The 19512-nt window shown below is 30.7% G+C and overlaps 2 protein-coding genes across 2 annotated transcripts in view; both read right to left on the bottom strand.

Moving 5' to 3' along the window:
* LOC111422473 (mitochondrial ribosomal protein S9) overlaps positions 1 to 19512 on the bottom strand; it is a 29785-nt gene that overhangs the window by 6010 nt on the left and 4263 nt on the right. Inside the window, exons 5-6 of the mRNA XM_023055664.2 lie at positions 18086 to 18330; positions 17904 to 18019 (exon numbers count right to left, since the gene is read on the bottom strand). Coding sequence (XP_022911432.1) covers positions 17904 to 18019; positions 18086 to 18330 — 361 coding nt within the window. The remainder of the gene's footprint in view (positions 1 to 17903; positions 18020 to 18085; positions 18331 to 19512) is intronic.
* Positions 1755 to 15983, bottom strand: LOC111422409 (water witch). Its single transcript, XM_023055614.2, has 2 exons — positions 15894 to 15983; positions 1755 to 4795 (listed from the first exon to the last, which is right to left on the bottom strand). Exon 2 carries the CDS (start codon positions 4789 to 4791, stop codon positions 1846 to 1848), a length of 2946 nt encoding a protein of 981 aa, XP_022911382.1. The 5' UTR covers positions 4792 to 4795; positions 15894 to 15983; the 3' UTR covers positions 1755 to 1845.

Raw genomic sequence — 19512 nt, forward strand, 5'->3', positions numbered from 1 at the left:
GAGGGGCCATAATAATTTCAGAAATCATGGTGTCAAACACAAGTTATAAAACTGATATGAAATCTATAAGCAATTCATTGTTAGATCAATTTCATTTCATTGCCCTCTCGGTTCTCGCACAAATGTGGTTTGCCACCAATAAATACATCAATCTTAAAAACCAAGGAAATGTTAATAAAGATTTGTCAAGTTTTAGGAATTTGAGTTAATTACTAAAAAATACGTAAAAAATCTGATGTATCATAACTTCCTGAAGCAAATATGATCCCTAGATATAATAAGTAAACCTTTTTTTTGTAAAATAGGGGAAATACCAGCACATGTGCATAACATATTCCTTTAAACTATTTACTTGTAACACCTGTGCGTTCTTTTTGTTAATGATGAATTAATGCTATAGAAAATTTTTGCAGTTTGAGATTCTAAATTATTAGCAGTATATACGATGAATCAATTAATAGTGACAACATTTAGTAAGCTACATAATATTGGCCATCGTTGTTATTTTTGATCACATACATAATTTATCAACAACGTCCATGCCTTCTTTACTACTATTATAGCATGTAAAAATCTCAAATGTATTGATCACTGAATCAAGAACTTTATTAAAGTTAAATTATTTAAATTAATTTTATTAAAGTTAATTGAAAAGAAAGATGACGTAAAAGTAGATATAGAGACAAGAAGTTATATAAAGATTGAAAAATTTAATATAAAAATTTCTGGTTGGAAAATATGGAACCTAGGAAACTGGACTAGTGATGATTTGGAAGAGTATTACTAATCTTGTATATACTATTTTCACAATTTCAGGTAGGTGTATTAAACCCGAGTTTTATTGAAAGTAATATGATAAAGGTGTGTGTAATGCATTTGTTTGATCATAAAATAACTGTGTTAAATAACAATGTTAAAGACAGTATTAATACAGATAAGCATAAAGGTAATATTCAAAGATCCTTTAAATTACGAAAACCCGTGGGATGTTGAAAATCATAAAGTTAGAAGAGGAATGATATATATCAAGAACAAGTTAAGTATTGTAATAAAACCTTTAAGAACGAAATATAAAATTAATACTTTCTGGCTGCTATAATTGAAATTCACGGCAGTTACAGCCCTGAGGAAACCTCTTTAATTATATTGAGTTATAATCAGAGTATATTAAGAAAAAATATTTTATTTTGTTGCTAAAATACATTATTTATTAAAGATTTTTAACATATATCCTTAAGATACAAAATATCACATAAGTATTTTTTAACTATAATTCTACAATATCCTACATTAAAACAATCAAAAATATATTGTTTGTTAGTTGTGTATAAAATACGCCAGAAAATCTTTATATGAGTATAACAAATTAACCTCGTGTTCTTTTTATAACGGTTTTTAAACGATAAAAACTTTTTTTATAACAAAATTTTAATACTATAAACCAATGCTATTCTATTTTGCATCTTTATGAATAAATATTGTTTTATTCAAATATTATAGTAGAATTTCTGGATTGAGCACTTATAGTAATGCTGATTAATTTTTATTGGTCTCTATCGCTCATCTTTATAGTAAATTGTGTTAATGATGAAGACATTTCGTACAAACGTCTTTGAAAGAAGAAAATCTTGTACAAGATTCATTTTCATCTTTTTTATCTTTTCCCATTGGAGTTATTCAAAAAACCACTCATAGATCGATCACGAAAGATAATTGAATAGATTGAGGAGTTATTCAAAAAGATGCAAATTAGCTTCTACTTACAGTAACTATGTAGAGACTAACACCGATATTTTATCTCAAAAAAGAAAATCAGTAACAGCCTATAATCCTCACGTTTTAATACTAACAATTACTGTTGGTATCTTCCTTATTAGAACTCGATGGTTCCATTGATTTTATAGTATCCAATAATATACTTTTTAGTTCTTTAATCTCATTAGTTAACAAATCAATCTTTTCGTTCGCTCTATCAACTGTAACTTGTAAATTATTTATATAATTGCTGTAATCAATTACCAAGTCAGTGGTTTCGATGCGATCGACATTATTGTTCATCCATTTCTTTTTGCCATAACTGGTAGCTGTACTACCATGCGAAGAAATGGTATGTCCGTAATGTTTTCTTTTTTTCGCAATTTCATGGGCGGATTTTAAAATGTCTCTAGGTAATCGTTTTTCCCTTGGATTTAACGGTTTAACATTTAAAACAACTCGATAAGCTTTAGGTGAAACCAAAGCTGTCCAATGTAATAAATTTAACATATAACTGGGAAGGTAACCATTAAATAAAGCTAATTCTATGTATGAGATTAACTTGGTTTGTCTGACTAGTTTTGATAAACCAGCCGTTTTTTGTAATCCCTGAATATCGTGTACTGCTATACCGACTAATAGGTTCATTAAAATTACAGTTACAAAGAAAAGAAATAGTATAAATGTGACTTGAGCACTAATTTCTAATAAAAATGGTGGGTCGTCGCTATCTTCTAATAAAAGATCTAAACTTAATTCACCAGTCATCATAACCATAACTGTTATTAAACCTATAAATGGATTTGCAAATGAAGAGGAATCAGGAAAGATTACACAAAAACTAATTGCGAAACCTATTAATAAACAAGAATAAGCTAATAGTAACTTTGCGAATTCACCTTGTACACGTGTGTACATTGCAACATAGGAACCAAAAATGGGAAGTTGACCAATCATCAACATTATATTTGTCCAACCAAAAAGTACGGCAAAAGCGCCAACATGATTTTGCCAAGTATAAGTCCTTCCCGTATAAATAAAAGAAATTACAAACACAGAGGCAATAACACTCCACTCCAATATATTTTCGGGATGAGATAAATATTGGCGAACAGTTGGATAACCAACAATCCCATAAATTTTTCGTAAAATCTCACAACCCGTTATACTAACCAAAACATACCATTGCATTTCAATTACAAAAGGATTATGTCTTAACATATGACCGAGCATTGATTTCTTTTCACATAATTCAAATAAATTTTGCGGTTGACTTTCATTCATATTCTTTCCTTGATTATAACAATTATGTGCTAAAGCGGTTAAAACATAAAGCGATAAACTTAAAACGAAAATAACACTAATTAACATTCGCGCGATATAATATTTGCGGATTTTTTCCCATTTCAAATATAAAAAAGCCGAGCATAAAGGATGGAGCAAAATCTCTTTTTGGCCCTCGTCAACAAAAGTATTCAAAAAATTAATTTCTTTCGGATGAGAATGTTGTAAAATACTCCTAAAATCTAATCGTAACTCAACTTCGCGATTTGACGATTCAGGATGATGATGTAAAGTTATCGCAGCGTCCAATTTCTGAGTAATCATTGCTAAAGAAGCTGGTGTTTTTCTTGTTATTATCCCTAAAGCTGTCATTCCAAATTTAGATTTCGCGGTTATATCAGCACCATGAAATATTAACACCTCAACACCTTGTGATAATTCGTTTAAAGCTGCAATGTGTAATGGTGTGTAACCATATTGATCTTTTGCATTTACATCCGCTCCCCAAGTAACTAAAGCTTCAATAATATCATAAGATCTCGCTGCTTTTCCAACTGCAGCATGTAATGCAGATCTTCGATCATAATCCACTATATTTGCGTCAGCACCTTTTCTCAAAAGCATTTCAACGCAGTCATAAGCTTGAGCTCTTGCTGCTAAATGAAGTGGTGTTTGTCCCCGATGATTTTGTGAATTAGTATCAGCTCCTTTTTCTAAAAGAATTTCTATGCATTCTGTGTATCCACCTTCAGCAGCTAAATGTAACGCGGTTTGTTCTCTTTCTTTCGTTTTAGCGTTAACATTAACATTTTTTGGATCTAACATAATTCTTAAACATTGCGCATGTCCTAAATCGGCTGCTAAATGAACGGGTGAAATCCCAGCATATTCCACTTGCCCAACATCAGCTCCTTCAACTATAAATAATCGAACACAAGCGATTGCGTTTGCTCGAACAGCGCAATGTAAAACACTTTCTTGACAATTATTAGGATTTGAAGTTAAAGTTCCAACTCTAGCGGAATTGTTTAATAAAACCATTGCGGTTTCCGGAGAATCTCCGAATGCAGCACAATGTAACGGAGTGTAACATTTAAAACAAGCGTTTACATCCGATCCTAAAGCGATTAAAAATTGAGTTCCAGGTATACAGCCGCTAAATGCGGCTAAATGAAGAGCACTTAATCCTTGGTTTGGTTCATAATATTGTAATTGTGCCCCCAAATCCAACAAACCTTGTAAAATATCCCAACGTTTCAAAAAAGCAGCCCACAAAAATGCCGTGTTTATCTCAAATTTTGACGCACCCAACATTTGTGCGTTTAAATTTTCCGAAACCGTTTTCTTACTCTCAATATCATCCAAAAATTGATGTCGCCCCGAAAACGATTTCATATGTTCTAACAAATTCATTTTGATGGTGTCGTGACAAATTTGCACGGTCAGTTCGTGGTTTGAAGAAAATTCTTCGAAACTTTCGTAAATATTTGGGGTATGATCCGATGGTGGGGATGGACCACATTCCATGTAAACGATATCTTCGGAAGGATATTCTTCTTCGAGCATTTCTTGAGGATCTCCTCGGTACCTTCTCCATCGTAAAATCGATGATGGTGGTGTGTGGTATAAAGGAAAACTCTCGGCTTCTACATTAACCGAAACTGATCGTCCGAATTTCGGAGGTTGCGTTACGTCTTGAAATCCGAGATTTTCCATTGCTATTGAACGAGATTCTTCTGTTGCACAAACCATTTATCTACAATAAATAAATAATAAGGTTATTATTAAATAAACAAACTAAAAAAATATTTTAAATACCGGTTAAATTATGTTGAATATTATTAAAACCCAGAATTTAAAAAGAACGATTAATATAATATATTATACAATATTATTATTGCAAAATATCTAAAAGCCTATAAACGAAAATGTTAAAAGTGAAAACGCGTTTCTAATCGAACACAAACGAGATTTTAACCGAGAATATGATGCAATGACAATGTTGGATCATTTACGTAGGGATCTAACATAAATTCATTCTTGTTCATTTAAATTATTAATGTGTTGCTCTTTTATATTGAGGTCATTCTCGACAAGAAAATAGTGACGTTTTAAAATTTTAATCACAAAACTTTTCCCAGTAATTATAAAACTTACTTAAAGGAGACTAAAATAATAATTTAGTAATGTAGATAATGAATCATTGATTTTTGACCAACACTATTTCAAAAACAGTAATTGGTAATTTCTATCATAATCAACCAAATCGTTAATTATCAAATTTCTATAAATTTTTATATTTTACTTAAGAAATTAAAATGAGGCATTGATAAATCTTATCTTCGGACTAATATTTACAGGTGCAATAACGTCAGACAATGTTAAGAAAAAAGATAAGAAATTTCGCGATGTCTAACATTTTATTTATGAAAATTTATGCCACGGATTTGAAACTTAAAAATTAATACGTCATACTTTATTCGAAATTAATTACTAAATTACTTGTTCAACCTCGAGATAAATATTAGTATGTAGATTTAAGTTAACATATTAATAGAAAAACATAAATTCCTAGTTACGCGCGACTGATCAGAACTAAACCGGATGTTATTACGGAGGAGGTCTTTTTCCGTTTGACGGTCGGAAAACTACTCAGATTTAGATCAGTATCTAAGAATAATTCTTGAAATTAATGGGCACCAATGTAGGAAATTACTATTGGAAAAAACGCCTTGTTGCGTGAAAAAGTAAACATCGGCAATGAAATAAGGAGAATCAGGGATTTTTTTAAAGTGGGATATAAATCTTTGCTTATGCAATTTAAAATAGGTTATTATTAAAGAATGGAAGAAACATGTCAAGCTAACATGTAATTTAAATCGACACTAATTAAAATCTTAATTGCGCCCATGTGTAGGATTTATTAAGAAAATTGTTTTAGGAATGCTTAATCACAATTTCGAGAGAATTTTAAGAAATATTATTTATGTTGAAAATTTGTGCAATTATTCACCAAATATACGAAAATAAATACTTAATTATCATTATTTTTTGCGTTTATAGTACACAAAATAAATTTAAAACACGTTTTCTTTTTGGTAGAAGTTAACTTTTGAACATTCATTACCAAAATTTTTCAATACTTTTGAAGTCGTGAGAAATAAGAACGCCTGCTGCATAACGGTAAACATCCGTAATGAAAGGATTTCCCATAATTGGGATACAAATCTTAGCTTATGCAATTTGAAAAAATTTCTTGTTAAGAAAAAAGCAGGAAACACGTGAAGCCAACATGTAATTTGACGATGTAACATAAGATTGTAAATGATATAACCGTTTACTACTTACTCTTATTACTGAAACTTAACATCTAACTCTACGTCACTATCAAACTCACTATTAATCTAATTCTAGTAAGACTGAATTAATGGTAATAAGATCAAATATTGTATTTACTGCAATTCTCGTTATGAAATCGCACCCTGTATAGCCTGATAAGATAATTCTTAGAAAATAATTTCAGAACGATTTAGCTATGTAAGTAGATATGAAAGTTGAGATTGAAGGAAATGATACGTTTCGATAATTAAGTATAATATCTAGAATAAGTTCTACATAAAGTACTTTTGGGCAGATGCACGCGGAAAAGTAAAAAGAATGGATTACATATGCGCAGTACAGAAGACCAATGTAAAAGTATGGAGCCAAACAGCGAAGTCAATGTTTTGACCATAATGTTTTATGTTCAAATTGTCATGAATCAAATTCAAAATGGCACCAAAGAAACCAAATTGGAGCTATCAGAACAATATTGGCCATAATATATTAATGGAAATCAGAATGATATTAATCAATGTGATTCATTGAGTGTTTGCCAAATACCTTAAATCAAGAAACAGGATTTTGCAAACGTGAAATGCCAAATTTGAACTTTCTACAATATCAATGGTGACTGGCGCGACTTAGCAGAAATTCTTGGAGCAGCAAGAAAAACAATGTTTGGGTGGATGACAAAATAAAATTACTCATTACGAAAAAAACTCCTAAAATCATGCTACAGTAGTTGAAAGAAACATTATAGCATTAGGGTCGACTTAATGTAAATAAATACAACAACTCGAGACTATCGAGGGAGTCTCATCTTTACGTCACAAAAGATTTGGCTTGAATCAGAGAAAGCTAATTCCGTTAAAGTAAAAATAAAAAGATGTCAAGGCCTAATAAATTTACTATAACTTGTTTTGAAACTTTAGACTTTTCTCTTTATTTTGGAGAACGTTTTTATGTTCTAACATTTTTCACTACAATATTACAATTTAATTGAATGAAATCAGTTCCTTAGAATTAAGTATGGCTTTTGAAGCTAGCAGTAATTCACAACAAGTTTCGCCTTTTAAAAAGCGCAAGACTTAGGACATTTAACTTTTTCAGAAAAGTAAATAATTTAAATCTTTACAAGCATTACATCATTAATGGCAAAAACTGTAAAAATTACTGTTGATAAGATTGTCGAACCTGCTGGTAAAGATAAATGTTTTAAAAATTATATTAAATCAAATAAGAATGCTTTGTTTGTAGGAGGGGTTGCAAAATCAACAGTTCACCGTGTGATTAAAGAATAATGGAAAGATTATGAGTCTGAGTCTGAAGCAAATAAAAGGGAGACCTGGATTTATTGCGAAGGTTGATACCTCAGACGATAATAATTTGGGTTTAACCAGGTTAGAATGGAGGTTAAGTGTAGGGCCAACGTTTTACGAGCACTCTTATGAATAGCTCAAAGAATTATACCAATTTTCCCAATTAAACCATTTTTCGGAATCAACCTAAGCAACGATATAAGGAAAGGAGATTGTATTTGAGATTTGGATCCTTGGACTATGTTGCGACTTGGCTTTATGACTAAAGTAGCTAAGAGTACAAGAGATACGTGATTGATGCAATTCAGGAGATATGATAGAAAAATAAAAGTACCATAAATAAAAGAGATTAGTCGCTATATTTCTTTGGAAACGAAGAAAGACAAGGAGAATATGACGTTAGATTCATAATAACCAAACGAATCCATGGATCAGTTTTGGAATCATCCAATATTTAGTAAACTATGTGGAAAAACTTTTTCGTTTTTTGCCTATAACTTCTTTATTTTTTATTTTTTGTGAATCTGAAAAAATATTCTTAAGGGAACCATTTATGAAAAATGTCATAACACAATTAGAAATTTTGTCCGACGTTTCGTTTTCGTGAAACTATCATCAGGTTTATTTTCTTTTTTGAATAATTCAATGTTTTTTTAAATGAAATACATTGTATGATATATCATTGAAATCAGAATTAATGATCCTACACCTTTTCGGTGTGAAAATCAAATATGGCGTTCATAAGAAAAAATAAACCAGATGATAGTTTCATGAAAACGAAACGTCGGAGAAAATTTCTAGTTGTGTCATGACATTTTCATGATCCAAAAACTTAGTTGAAAAATGATGAGCTTTAAGATACACAACTTTGCCCCCATTTCACCATTTCTGTATCTCTTATGATTTCTGAGATCCCAATGGTGGGGGTCGAATTTGAATTACCCTGTATAGAGGAACGTGGCAGGTACTTGGAAAAAACAAGACCAAGCCAATAGACCATTAGTCTGTAAGAAATAGGCACTTCTATCCAAAACATCAGATCATACCGAGACCAAATAGTTCAGCAACTTTTAACATTTAATTAAGTAAGCATTATGTAATTTAGCAGTGTAGGTGTATAAATTAATATGTTATAGTTTAATCGAACTGTATTCAAAATTTAGAGTTAATTAAGTTTTCAATAAATACTTAATTTTTTAAATGAAGGTAAAACTTCTCTGACTACATCAAATCTTAATTGTCACACATTAATAATCTTGTATTGAAGCGGAGATTCTTATAATGTAACAATATACAGGGTGTTGCATTTAAAAATTCTACAAGCACAACATTTTGGAAATTATTTGATCAAAACTTTAAATCTAGAACCGGAAGAAAACCAAGTTATTTGTATTAATTGTAAACGATTATTATATACTTTTTTGTACTCATAGCATCTAGATACCTATTTCCCGCACAGAGAGGACGTGCGGGAAACGCGTTTTCCCGCACAAATGCTTTTTGTTACCGCAACTAACAGGAATATTTAATGACCAAATGTGCATGTTTATAAAAAAAGGTTAATAAGAACGTTTTATACATTCGTGTGCAGATAACACAGTTTTAAAATATTTAAAAAATCTATAAAAATCAATATTGACGTTTTGAATTTCGGTTGATTTTTTCCTGTCAAAAACCCCACATACAACTCATATCGTCACACAGGGACGTTTTATTCGTTACAAAAATATTGTACAATACTCATGCGGAAAGGATTTTTCCAGCATGCGCACGCAAATGCAGAACTCACTCCCTTCGGTCGTTCGTTCTGCAAACTAGCGTGCTTATGTGAATAGCGAGCCTTTCCGCATTTGTATCGTAAATAACTATTTGTACCATTAAAGTAAATTGGTAATTAATTATTCCCGTAATTTACAGTAGCTAGATCTTTTACAGTAATTCTGGGAACCATGAATCTTTGTATTTTTAATAATATGTCGAATCCTTATCACTAAATGAATCCACTTTCAATCTCAAACTTTTATTTTGTGAAATTTTTAAAATCGCTATTTTTATAAAACAACAATTTGCCTCTAAAGTTACTTTAAACGTTTTTCACAGGATTTCATTGTGCCATCTATACCTGAATCGTTATATATTCATTACACATTTCTACAGTGTTACATTTTTTGAAGTATAAAAGACTATTCATGCAATAGTCTTTTATACTTAGTGACAAATACAATTTCTGTAAAAGTGCTATCTAAATGACTGTTAGCCATCCTCAATTATAAAATGGCGATTTACCACTTCAGTCCTAAATCATTTAACTTTTTTTTTTAGGAAAGCTTTGAATAATTTTAAGTATTAGTGTAATATTTGCTGTATTTTTTTCTTTGATGAGCATTGATTAGAACACCTAAGCATCATTATTAGAGGACTGTAAAAAAAATATAACTGTATGCCAAAACTTACTGTAAACATTTACTATACTTATATAAGTTGGTAAATATTTAATTACAAACACTTCAAAAATTTCTAAGAACTGATGTGTTATTTTTTGCTTTCACATTATTCTTAATATTTAAATCAAATAAATCAAAGAACCGTAATTTATACTTTGTTAAAACCAAAATATATTACTTTTAAAACAATCTATTTCTAGAACATTCGTTATCGAATCATTTTTGGATGTATTATTTGCCGTGAGAAATAAAAAAAAGGTGCGCTAACAAGTGTGTCGTTTAAATAATGAAAATACCACACTGTAACTAATCTATTGTATGATGAGCATCAAATATATTCCCATCCATTGTCGACCGAATAAAGGGGAATAAATAGTGTAAAACAAACAAATCGAGCGAATTTCCTATTATAGAAGATAACAAAAAAAATAATCCTTATTAATCACGTTATGGAAGTTATTTATTATCAAAATAGAAATGATAAACTACCTAAACAATTTAAATATTTTGAAAAATGTCTTTTCCTTAACACCTACTTAACAATATATTTAAAACACAAATAAGAATAGTGTACTCAAATTTAGCACAAAATAGCTTTTAGTGTTGTTTACAGATAGGTTCCTATAAGAACCCAATTAACATTATTTAATAATAACACAAAGTTATTTTTGTATTTCCTAAAAGGAATTAAGCAAACAGTAAAAAAATTGTTCTTTTTTTAATTTTTTCGATTTACAAGTCATCAATCATCTAAAATTATCTTTTTTTATAATTAAAACTTATTTCTCAGAAGTAAATAAAAAACTTTGACCATATGAAGAGGTTTTTATAAATCAACATCCAAATTTCATGGTAGATAAATAGTCATGGCCATGTTTTGTTCGATATTACATAATTGAGCCAATGTTGATAATTAACTTCTTTGTGCGGACCATCAAGTAAATAGGAAAGATGTGATTAGCAAAATTTTCTGGAAGGTTACAATGAGGATATTTCAATGTCAAATGTTTTTAAGTCAGTTTTAGTTGAGATACTTTTTTTTTAATGAATAAGATTGAATTAATTTAAACAATTTTTAGAATGAAATTAAATTTTAACTACCAACGAATAATTTTTTTAATTACTTCTATTTTTGTAATTTTCCATAACTTTTAAATGCTTTTAAGAAATGTTTTTTATTTTCTGCGATTCCACGAATATCAATAGTTTTTATCAAATGAATTTTTTTATGGTTTAAGAATAATTTAACATTAATTAATTTGAGTCATAAATTAATGAGTCATAAATAAAACTGAGCCCTTAAAAGAATTTGACACAAATTAAGTATCGCTTAATGAAGATTCTGAGTAACTTGTATTATTAATTGAATTTATTTTTATATCCAACAAAATTTAAATTAAACACTAAACCATATCCGGATAAGGATATTTTTGACATGCAGATAAGACAATTTGGAATAAACGAATTTGCGGGTTTTGCTATATTTATAACTTTATAAAACTCATTGTGGTCTCTGATTCTACTCTCTCCCATCAAAATTTATTTTTAATTGTTGATATTATGAGTTATCTTTTTTACCGAAAAATCGGTTGTTAAAATTAACTAGCTTATTCGTAGAATTCTGAAATTGAATAATTTCACCAAAAATTCTGTAAAAGTATCAAATGTCAAATAATAAGAAAAATGTTGCAAGGCAAATAGAAAGCTACGTTTATTTGTAATCAGAATATTATAATTCAACTATTTACCATGAGATTAAGGGTCACGTGAAAGGTTTCTGCTATTTTACATGTGACAAAGCTTTTTAAACAAGATAAGGTTAAGACTAATTACACGCTGCTTAGGTTGTTCTGTACATTCTTTCTGGCGTAAGAGCGAAAAGGGAATGTGCTGGAAGTTGTAATACAAGAACTTGGAACAACCCAAAGAAATCCAGAAATGTGCAACAAGTTTGATATAAAGAAGACATTTAAACCATCTTATATCTTTAGCTTATTATTATATTGGTATCTATACTGGAAAAATTTTATAACGCGTGTCTACACTAAGAACTATTAGCAAAGTACCGATACTTTGGGCTGTCACAAGAATATTACAAACAAGATATCATCACTATATAACAGGCGATGGTTGAGTTTCTAGATAATCAAGATGAAGATCAAATCAAAAATTTATGATAACCGTTTATACATGCAAGCGAGAAACCGAAATCTACTACTTTATTGAATCAGTGAGCGAAAATTGTCCATTACTATTATATTAAACCTGGATTATCCACAGAAATGAATTTATACATAAATTCAGTGTTATACAGTTTGTTTAATAATTCTTTTGCTAAACATTGGTTACCTTAATAAATATTAATAATGTAGAGGCAGAATTTTATTTTTATGGACTCATGAGTATCACTAACATCAGCTGACATTATACATATACAATTAATCCATCAAAAAGCAAATGAAGGATTCAATTAATAAACATTTATAAAATAGAACAATACAAACTTATCTCAAAATATATTTACCGCTATAAAGTCAGACTAGCATAACTTTAACGTAATTGAATATTATCGTTCTGAAGTTTGTTTGCGGTTATGCCGATTTAACTGTTGGATGCAGATTTGAAAATGCTGTACTACAACCGTGTTGCTGCTAAATAAAAAGTGACCATTTTGGTGTTTATGCTGTTTTGGATTGGCAGTGACGGCATATTCATAAACACTATTACCGCTATATTAACTTAATCGAATACTTGTTGTGATAATGCTAATATCTTAATGTTAAACGTAGATTATCTAGTAAAATATCTATAAAATTGGGTTAATTCATTACAGACGAGTTGATTTAATTGAAACGATTGAAACCTGTCACTAAATAGATTATATTTTCCTTATGCTCATTTGTAGACATCGAAGTTTTGACAGTTATTCGGAAAGATATGCTGTTTTGAAAAGATTCGACTCATGTGTATCATTAAAATGAAATCAATAACGATAAGAGGATCTTATGGATATTCTATCACTTCGAGGTGTACATAGAGCAAATGTTAACGTAATATTACCAATTAGTCTGGTTTAAAAACTTCTGCCAACATTGCGGTATAATTGTGGCAAACAATTCGAGATTTATGAAGTCATGTCGTTTTTCGACAATTTTTATACATCATTGCCTCTAGTGGTTAATCTAGAAGCCCGAAGGATATATTCATATCTAAGATACTTTCATTAGCAGATATATCATATTCAAAACAAAGTATACTCGTAGTCGATTATTTTACCACGTTCTCGAAACGTATACCTTTTGCACCACATATTCTATGCTAAAATAGTGCTACAGTTCCAGAACCAGGCAAAACAAAATCTAGCAGTTGGACGTCAATCAGGCTGCACAACCCATTGCTGAAAATATCTATCCAGCAAACACATTTACTTAATATGTTAGTTAATGCACGTCCAAAAAAATATGCAGCTGGGGAACCTAGACTTTCATAACTGCTTCATTCTTACATTTCTTTTGATATCTTGATTTTCAACACTCTTTGAAACACAATAATTTTATTTGGTTATTCGTATATTTTTATTATTTAGATTATTATTAGCATAAGATACTTTTTTGTAATTCGCGACGGTAATAAAAGCTATAACAGTACTCAAACGGGTGCTGTAATGAGACCCCTTACAGCATCCGATGCTGTAATGAGATTTTAGTAACATTTTATGGAACCAGTTCAAGTTGGTGACATTAGGTCATTAATTTTTCTAGTTGTCAATGTGACAATGGTTGTCTATGGATGTTTAAACACGTTCTTAGCATCGAATACGACGTCCACAATGACGAGGACATTGAACTCTGATCAATTTCTCTTATTTTGGGAGGTGTACATGAAACATTTTTGTCAGGTGAATACATTTTGTTTTGACAGTATCTAATTGTCAATTCAAATTTCTAGTTTCAAGTGTTACGGTGTTACCAACTGCTATACCTATTTCCCTACATTGTCAAAATTTATTTTATTTTTGAAAAAAAAAGGATAAAAACGCGAATTACAAAAAATAGCATAAAAAACACTTTTCATAAGACTTCAAGCACTCATTCATTAAAAAACTCGTGGTTTCGCCACTCCTTTTTCAACTTGTACGAATACAATGCATTTCAAACGTGTCTTACGAAACTTGTTTTTTAATATACTATTATGACACGGCAAATGAATAAATATATATTTGAACAATTTAAGATGTGATATACAGCGCCGTGGTTTATTTTTTGTTGGATACAACTCATTATTAACTCGAAATCTCTCACAGCATCCGTGTATAGAGATGGAATACCATTGTGTGACAAAACCTATGGAATATTTTTTACTAAATCTAAAAGTCTTCGAAAAATTGCTTATGGATTCACAAAATATTCTGACAACCATGTGGATTTTCCAATGATTAAAACAAACCTATTTTCTATTTCTTTAAATATGCAATACGCTACAATTTTTTGCAATAGCTATGGGGCATCAGATTTTGAAACACACTACAAATAATAATAATGAATTTTGCATTCGAAAAAGAAAACTATAAACTATGGCTTGAGAGGTAAGAAACCATTCGGATAATCTTTTACAAACCGAATTATATTCGGCTCATCTCTCAGCTTATCCTTGTCATTCTTATTTTTATCAGCGCCTATTAACTTATTGATACTTAGATGAGAAATTTTTTTTCGGATGATTAAAACAATAAGGAACACAATCTTACTACAAATAAGCACAAGCTTTGACCTCTAGAATAGGATAAACGATTTCAACACTTACACATAAACTTTGATGGGAAAGAATATATATGATAGTATAGTATAAGATATCATAATGAGTTTTTGTTAAGCAATATTCTTAAGCATATAATTTTTTACACTTTTAAATTAAATTGTCTAATAACATTTTCTAATAATATCCAGGAATTTTAAATGATTTTAAATGAATTCTAAATATAATTTTTGTAATTTTCCACAATTTTAAACATTTTCTAAGATATTGTTTACGATATTCTATTATATGCAAAATTCAACAATAAATTCGGCCAATTCGCTGAACATTTTGTTCGACAATTTGGTGAAAGTTTACAAATCAAAGATCAATGACTTTTTTAAACGCAAAACTTTCATCTCCTTAAATAAATTGCCGAATTTACCTGAACATGTTTACTGTTTTCCAATCGTATAAAAAAATGATGAGCTAATTTGCTCAAAACCGGTATCGTAATAAAATTTAAATAACGGGAACGAAGTTGTTTATCCCAATTTTAATTAATTAACAGCGCAAATCTCTACAATATAAAAAAAGTACTATTATCTTATGCAAATATTACACCAAAACTTTATTTATCTAAACAAATTTTTCAAAAAATTGAAAACTACCCTGAAATAAATACATAATTCAGTAAAATTGAATAATTCACTATTATAATTTTTAATTCCGGATTATTTACCTCTTTAAATGCGAGAATTGAAAAAAGTCACCGCGCTCTGTTTAACCGCTATTCTAAAACCCACAGGATATTTAGAATCCCTAAACGAGTCAAAATCCAGTCTATTATCCAATTAATTCTAATTGCGTGAGATCCTCACAAATTGAGGAACTCGCAGCTTTTTCAGTTTTAGAATATTACTTACGCCCTTAGAAACGTCACGGAGGCGTTTAAAAAGCGCTATTATCTCGTTAAAGAAATAGCGCGCCACAACGAATTAAAAAATGGGTTTCAAAATAAAAAAGAAACACTCACCTGGAATTATGATTCCTGTTGACGTTGATTATTCCTGCCTCCATGATTAAGTTCACTAAAGCACTATCAAGTCCATGGAACAAGTCGAAATGATATTTCATTAGCAGCATAACTATCGTTACTCCTTCCTTATGGCGATTCTACCTGTTGAGTCGCTGATGCAGTGCCGGATATAAAAAGGAAAAAAAATGATGCGACGGCAAACGTGGATTTGCAAAACCAAACAATTTTCTCTCTCTCCGCACTGCGAATTGCTTGTAGTTGGTTGTGGACAACAGTAGCGAACAATGTAAATTGTTAAATTGCGGCACTTGTTTGTGGTGATCCGTGCCGAGATAGTCTTTTTGGCGTGCACGGTCATTTAGAGGGGGAACCGATTGTGTGCCTTCGGAAGGTGATGGTCAACTTGACCGAGAAATATCAGCGGCGACACAGAAATTCTATTCCATCCGTCGATGACGCACCAACAGCTTAGACCGTTGCAAGCAAAAGAACACTTGCTTCACAAACGATAACGCGTACCATGCAGAAGAATTTCCTGCAGAATTACTCGCGATTTATACAAAGATAAAAGCGCAAATATTTGATATTTGCGAGAACAAATAAGTTGTAATTACAACTTATTGTATTATCCATATTAGATAGCAAAATTCTATTAAAACGTGAGTTTGTTATCAGAGAATAGAATAATTAAAACTATGGTGTCAGTTTCGTCACAATAATGGGGTTATAAAGTTTCATAAAAGAAACTGGATTAAAATTTGCATATGACTCTCCCAAGGACAATTTCAAACGAATTTATTTCTGTTATTTCTAATAAGATAATTATTTTCACTTGAATCAAACTTGATTCTGACTAACTCTCTTTTTAGTTTTGTTTTTATATCCAATTGAATCATTTCAGACACATTTTACACTTCATTATTTATAGAAAAGTAATTGAAATAGATAAATTATTTGAAATGTGTCTGTTGTTATATTAAATATTTAATAGAAATTATTAGTCTGTTTTGTGTCTGTTCTGTAAAAAGGGATCTTTTTATATTTCTGGAACTATTTCCGAATGATCAGAACTTTATAAGAATTTCTTTTTCGAATCAGACTTCAATTCTTTGTGATATGGTTCGTTTCTTAGGAAGCCCAATAGAGTTTATGAAGCTTATAACAATAATTTGATTGAAAGCTTTCCTAATATTTCAGAGCAGCCACCACAGAAGACATTTCAAAAGTTTACGGAAATTGAGTTTGACCCTTTTTTCGTAGCATTTATTTTTAGTGATGTGCACAGAGACAATCAGCAGAATCCAGATAATATGTGGAAAATTGATGCCCTGTCTCTAATGTGAGTAGCTATATCGCGTGACCGATTCAATAATATGTTAAGGTTTATCAAATTTAATAATGAAATTACACATTTAGTACTTTCGAAAACAGACAAAGTAGCACCAATACGGGACATATGGACAATGCTGACAAAAATTTGGGCAAACCATTGACGAACAATTATTTCCATATAGAGGTCATATTAAGTCTATACAGTATAAATATCATCCAAACCGGCAAAATATGAGATAAAAGTTTTCTGGACTTTTGACGCACCAAATGGCTATCCATTACAAAGCCAGCTTCACACTGGGAAACCATCAAAAAAACAATGTGACTACTAATAATTTCTTCACAAGTTTCGAATTAGCAAAAGTCTTAACACAGTTTTTGCACAACTGGAAAGAACTTAAACAATAACTTCATTTGGGGCTCTATACATGGCTTATTTTTCACTTGCTCATTTAAACATGAAATAAGAAGGGGTACATCATTTACATTATCCTCTTCACATGCAAAAGTAAAAGTGCGAAACAAGAAAGAGATGCGCTATTTTGTGTCAGGTTTTTCATTTAGCAACGGTTTGCCAACGCTGGTTATGAGCATGTGAAAATTAATAAAATTTGGAACACAATTTTTTAATTTAAAATTCATAATGATTTGAATGATCTATTTTTTATAACTCACCTGTTCCCTTGATTGAAGATCGTGAAAATATGAAAGATCCTTATTATTGACTGTTATTACACCAGATCCAGGAGATCTAATCGTAACATGCCCACGAGATTTTTTTCTTAAACATTCTAAAAATGAAATCAACATTAAAAGTACTGACAATAAATCCATCTTCTAAATTAAATTTAACTCACCGTAAACTGTAATGTATCCTCTACCTTGTTCATCATACTTCAACTCAGGTATTTCCATTGATTTTGTTTGACTTATTAAGGCTTTTTGATAGTTTCTTACAAAATCTATACATTTGTACGAATAAGGAAGACTCACTAATCTTTCAATAGCAGTAACAAAATTATCATATTCCCTATCAGTTATAGTTTCAACTAGTTTAGTTTCCAACTGCGATTTATCTAACCATTGGTAACCCGTTGTATCTCTAAATATTTAATTTAAAACAATAAAACAGCTTTAACTTTAGCACACAAAAAATAATCTATTAAAAAAGAAAATTCACTAAAAACCTCGATATAACAGACCTCGTTAAAACGGAAAATATAATATTATCTATTTAATATATCAGTATATTTAAATATAAATGAATCTATGAGCGCTAATCATAGATCGAATTCAACTGGGGTTATTCCCCAAGTTGCTCTATTCCATGTTCATAGATAAACTCGGGGTATTCCTCAAGTTGTCTATTCAATGTATAAATCAAGAACGGTAGTTCTAGCGGATCTAGTGTTAATTGTTATTCAGCGCTAGATTGTTGTATATTTTTATTGAACTAAAAGTAGAACTAACACTAGACCTAGAACTAGAGACATTCGGGTTAAGAGACGGCTAAACCCGAATGTTTGTAGTTCTAGGTTTAGTGTTAGTTCTAGTTTTCCTTGTACTTTAGAACTAACACTAGACCTAGTTTCACTTGTTATTCAACGTTAGATTGTTGTATATTTTTCTTCTCTTCTTCTTAATGTGCCATACAGATTCCTGGTTCTATTATGTGCAGCATTCTGTAATGTTTGGAAGTCATGTGTCCCTGTCCACTAGCGGATATTTCTTAGCCACGATAATTTTTTTCTACCTATTCGTCTTTTTCCTTCCCCAAATTTTTCCTGGAGAATGAGGCGTTGGAAATGGTACCGTTCTCCCCGTGGTATATGTAGTTCTCCCCGAGATAACCTATCTTTCTTTTCTTGATATTTTCAAAAAGTTCTCGTTCTCCTAAGTCGACCCTGCAGAGAACGTCTTCGTTACACAGGTGATCGGCCCAACACACCTTCAACATTCGCCGCAGGATCCACATTTCGAAGGCTTCCAGTTTGTTGATGATTGATATTTTCAGCGTCCACGTCTCAACCCCATATACGAGAACGGATCAGACGTAGCATTTTATCATCCTATATCTGAGGCTGAAATTCAGGTTCTTGTCCGTAAAAAATTTTCAAAGTCTTAGAAAGGTTCTAAACTTGTTCTACCCCTCATTGATCATGTATCCCAAGTATCTAAATTGTTTGACCTGTTCGATGATCTCTCCATCAACATGTATTTTCTTCGTTAATCCGGTTTAGTAGGTTTTGCAAATCATTCGTACTATCCGCTAATATCACGGTGT

Source organism: Onthophagus taurus, chromosome 1 (genome assembly GCF_036711975.1).
Source record: "Onthophagus taurus isolate NC chromosome 1, IU_Otau_3.0, whole genome shotgun sequence".
NCBI classification, from domain to species: Eukaryota; Metazoa; Arthropoda; class Insecta; order Coleoptera; family Scarabaeidae; genus Onthophagus; species Onthophagus taurus.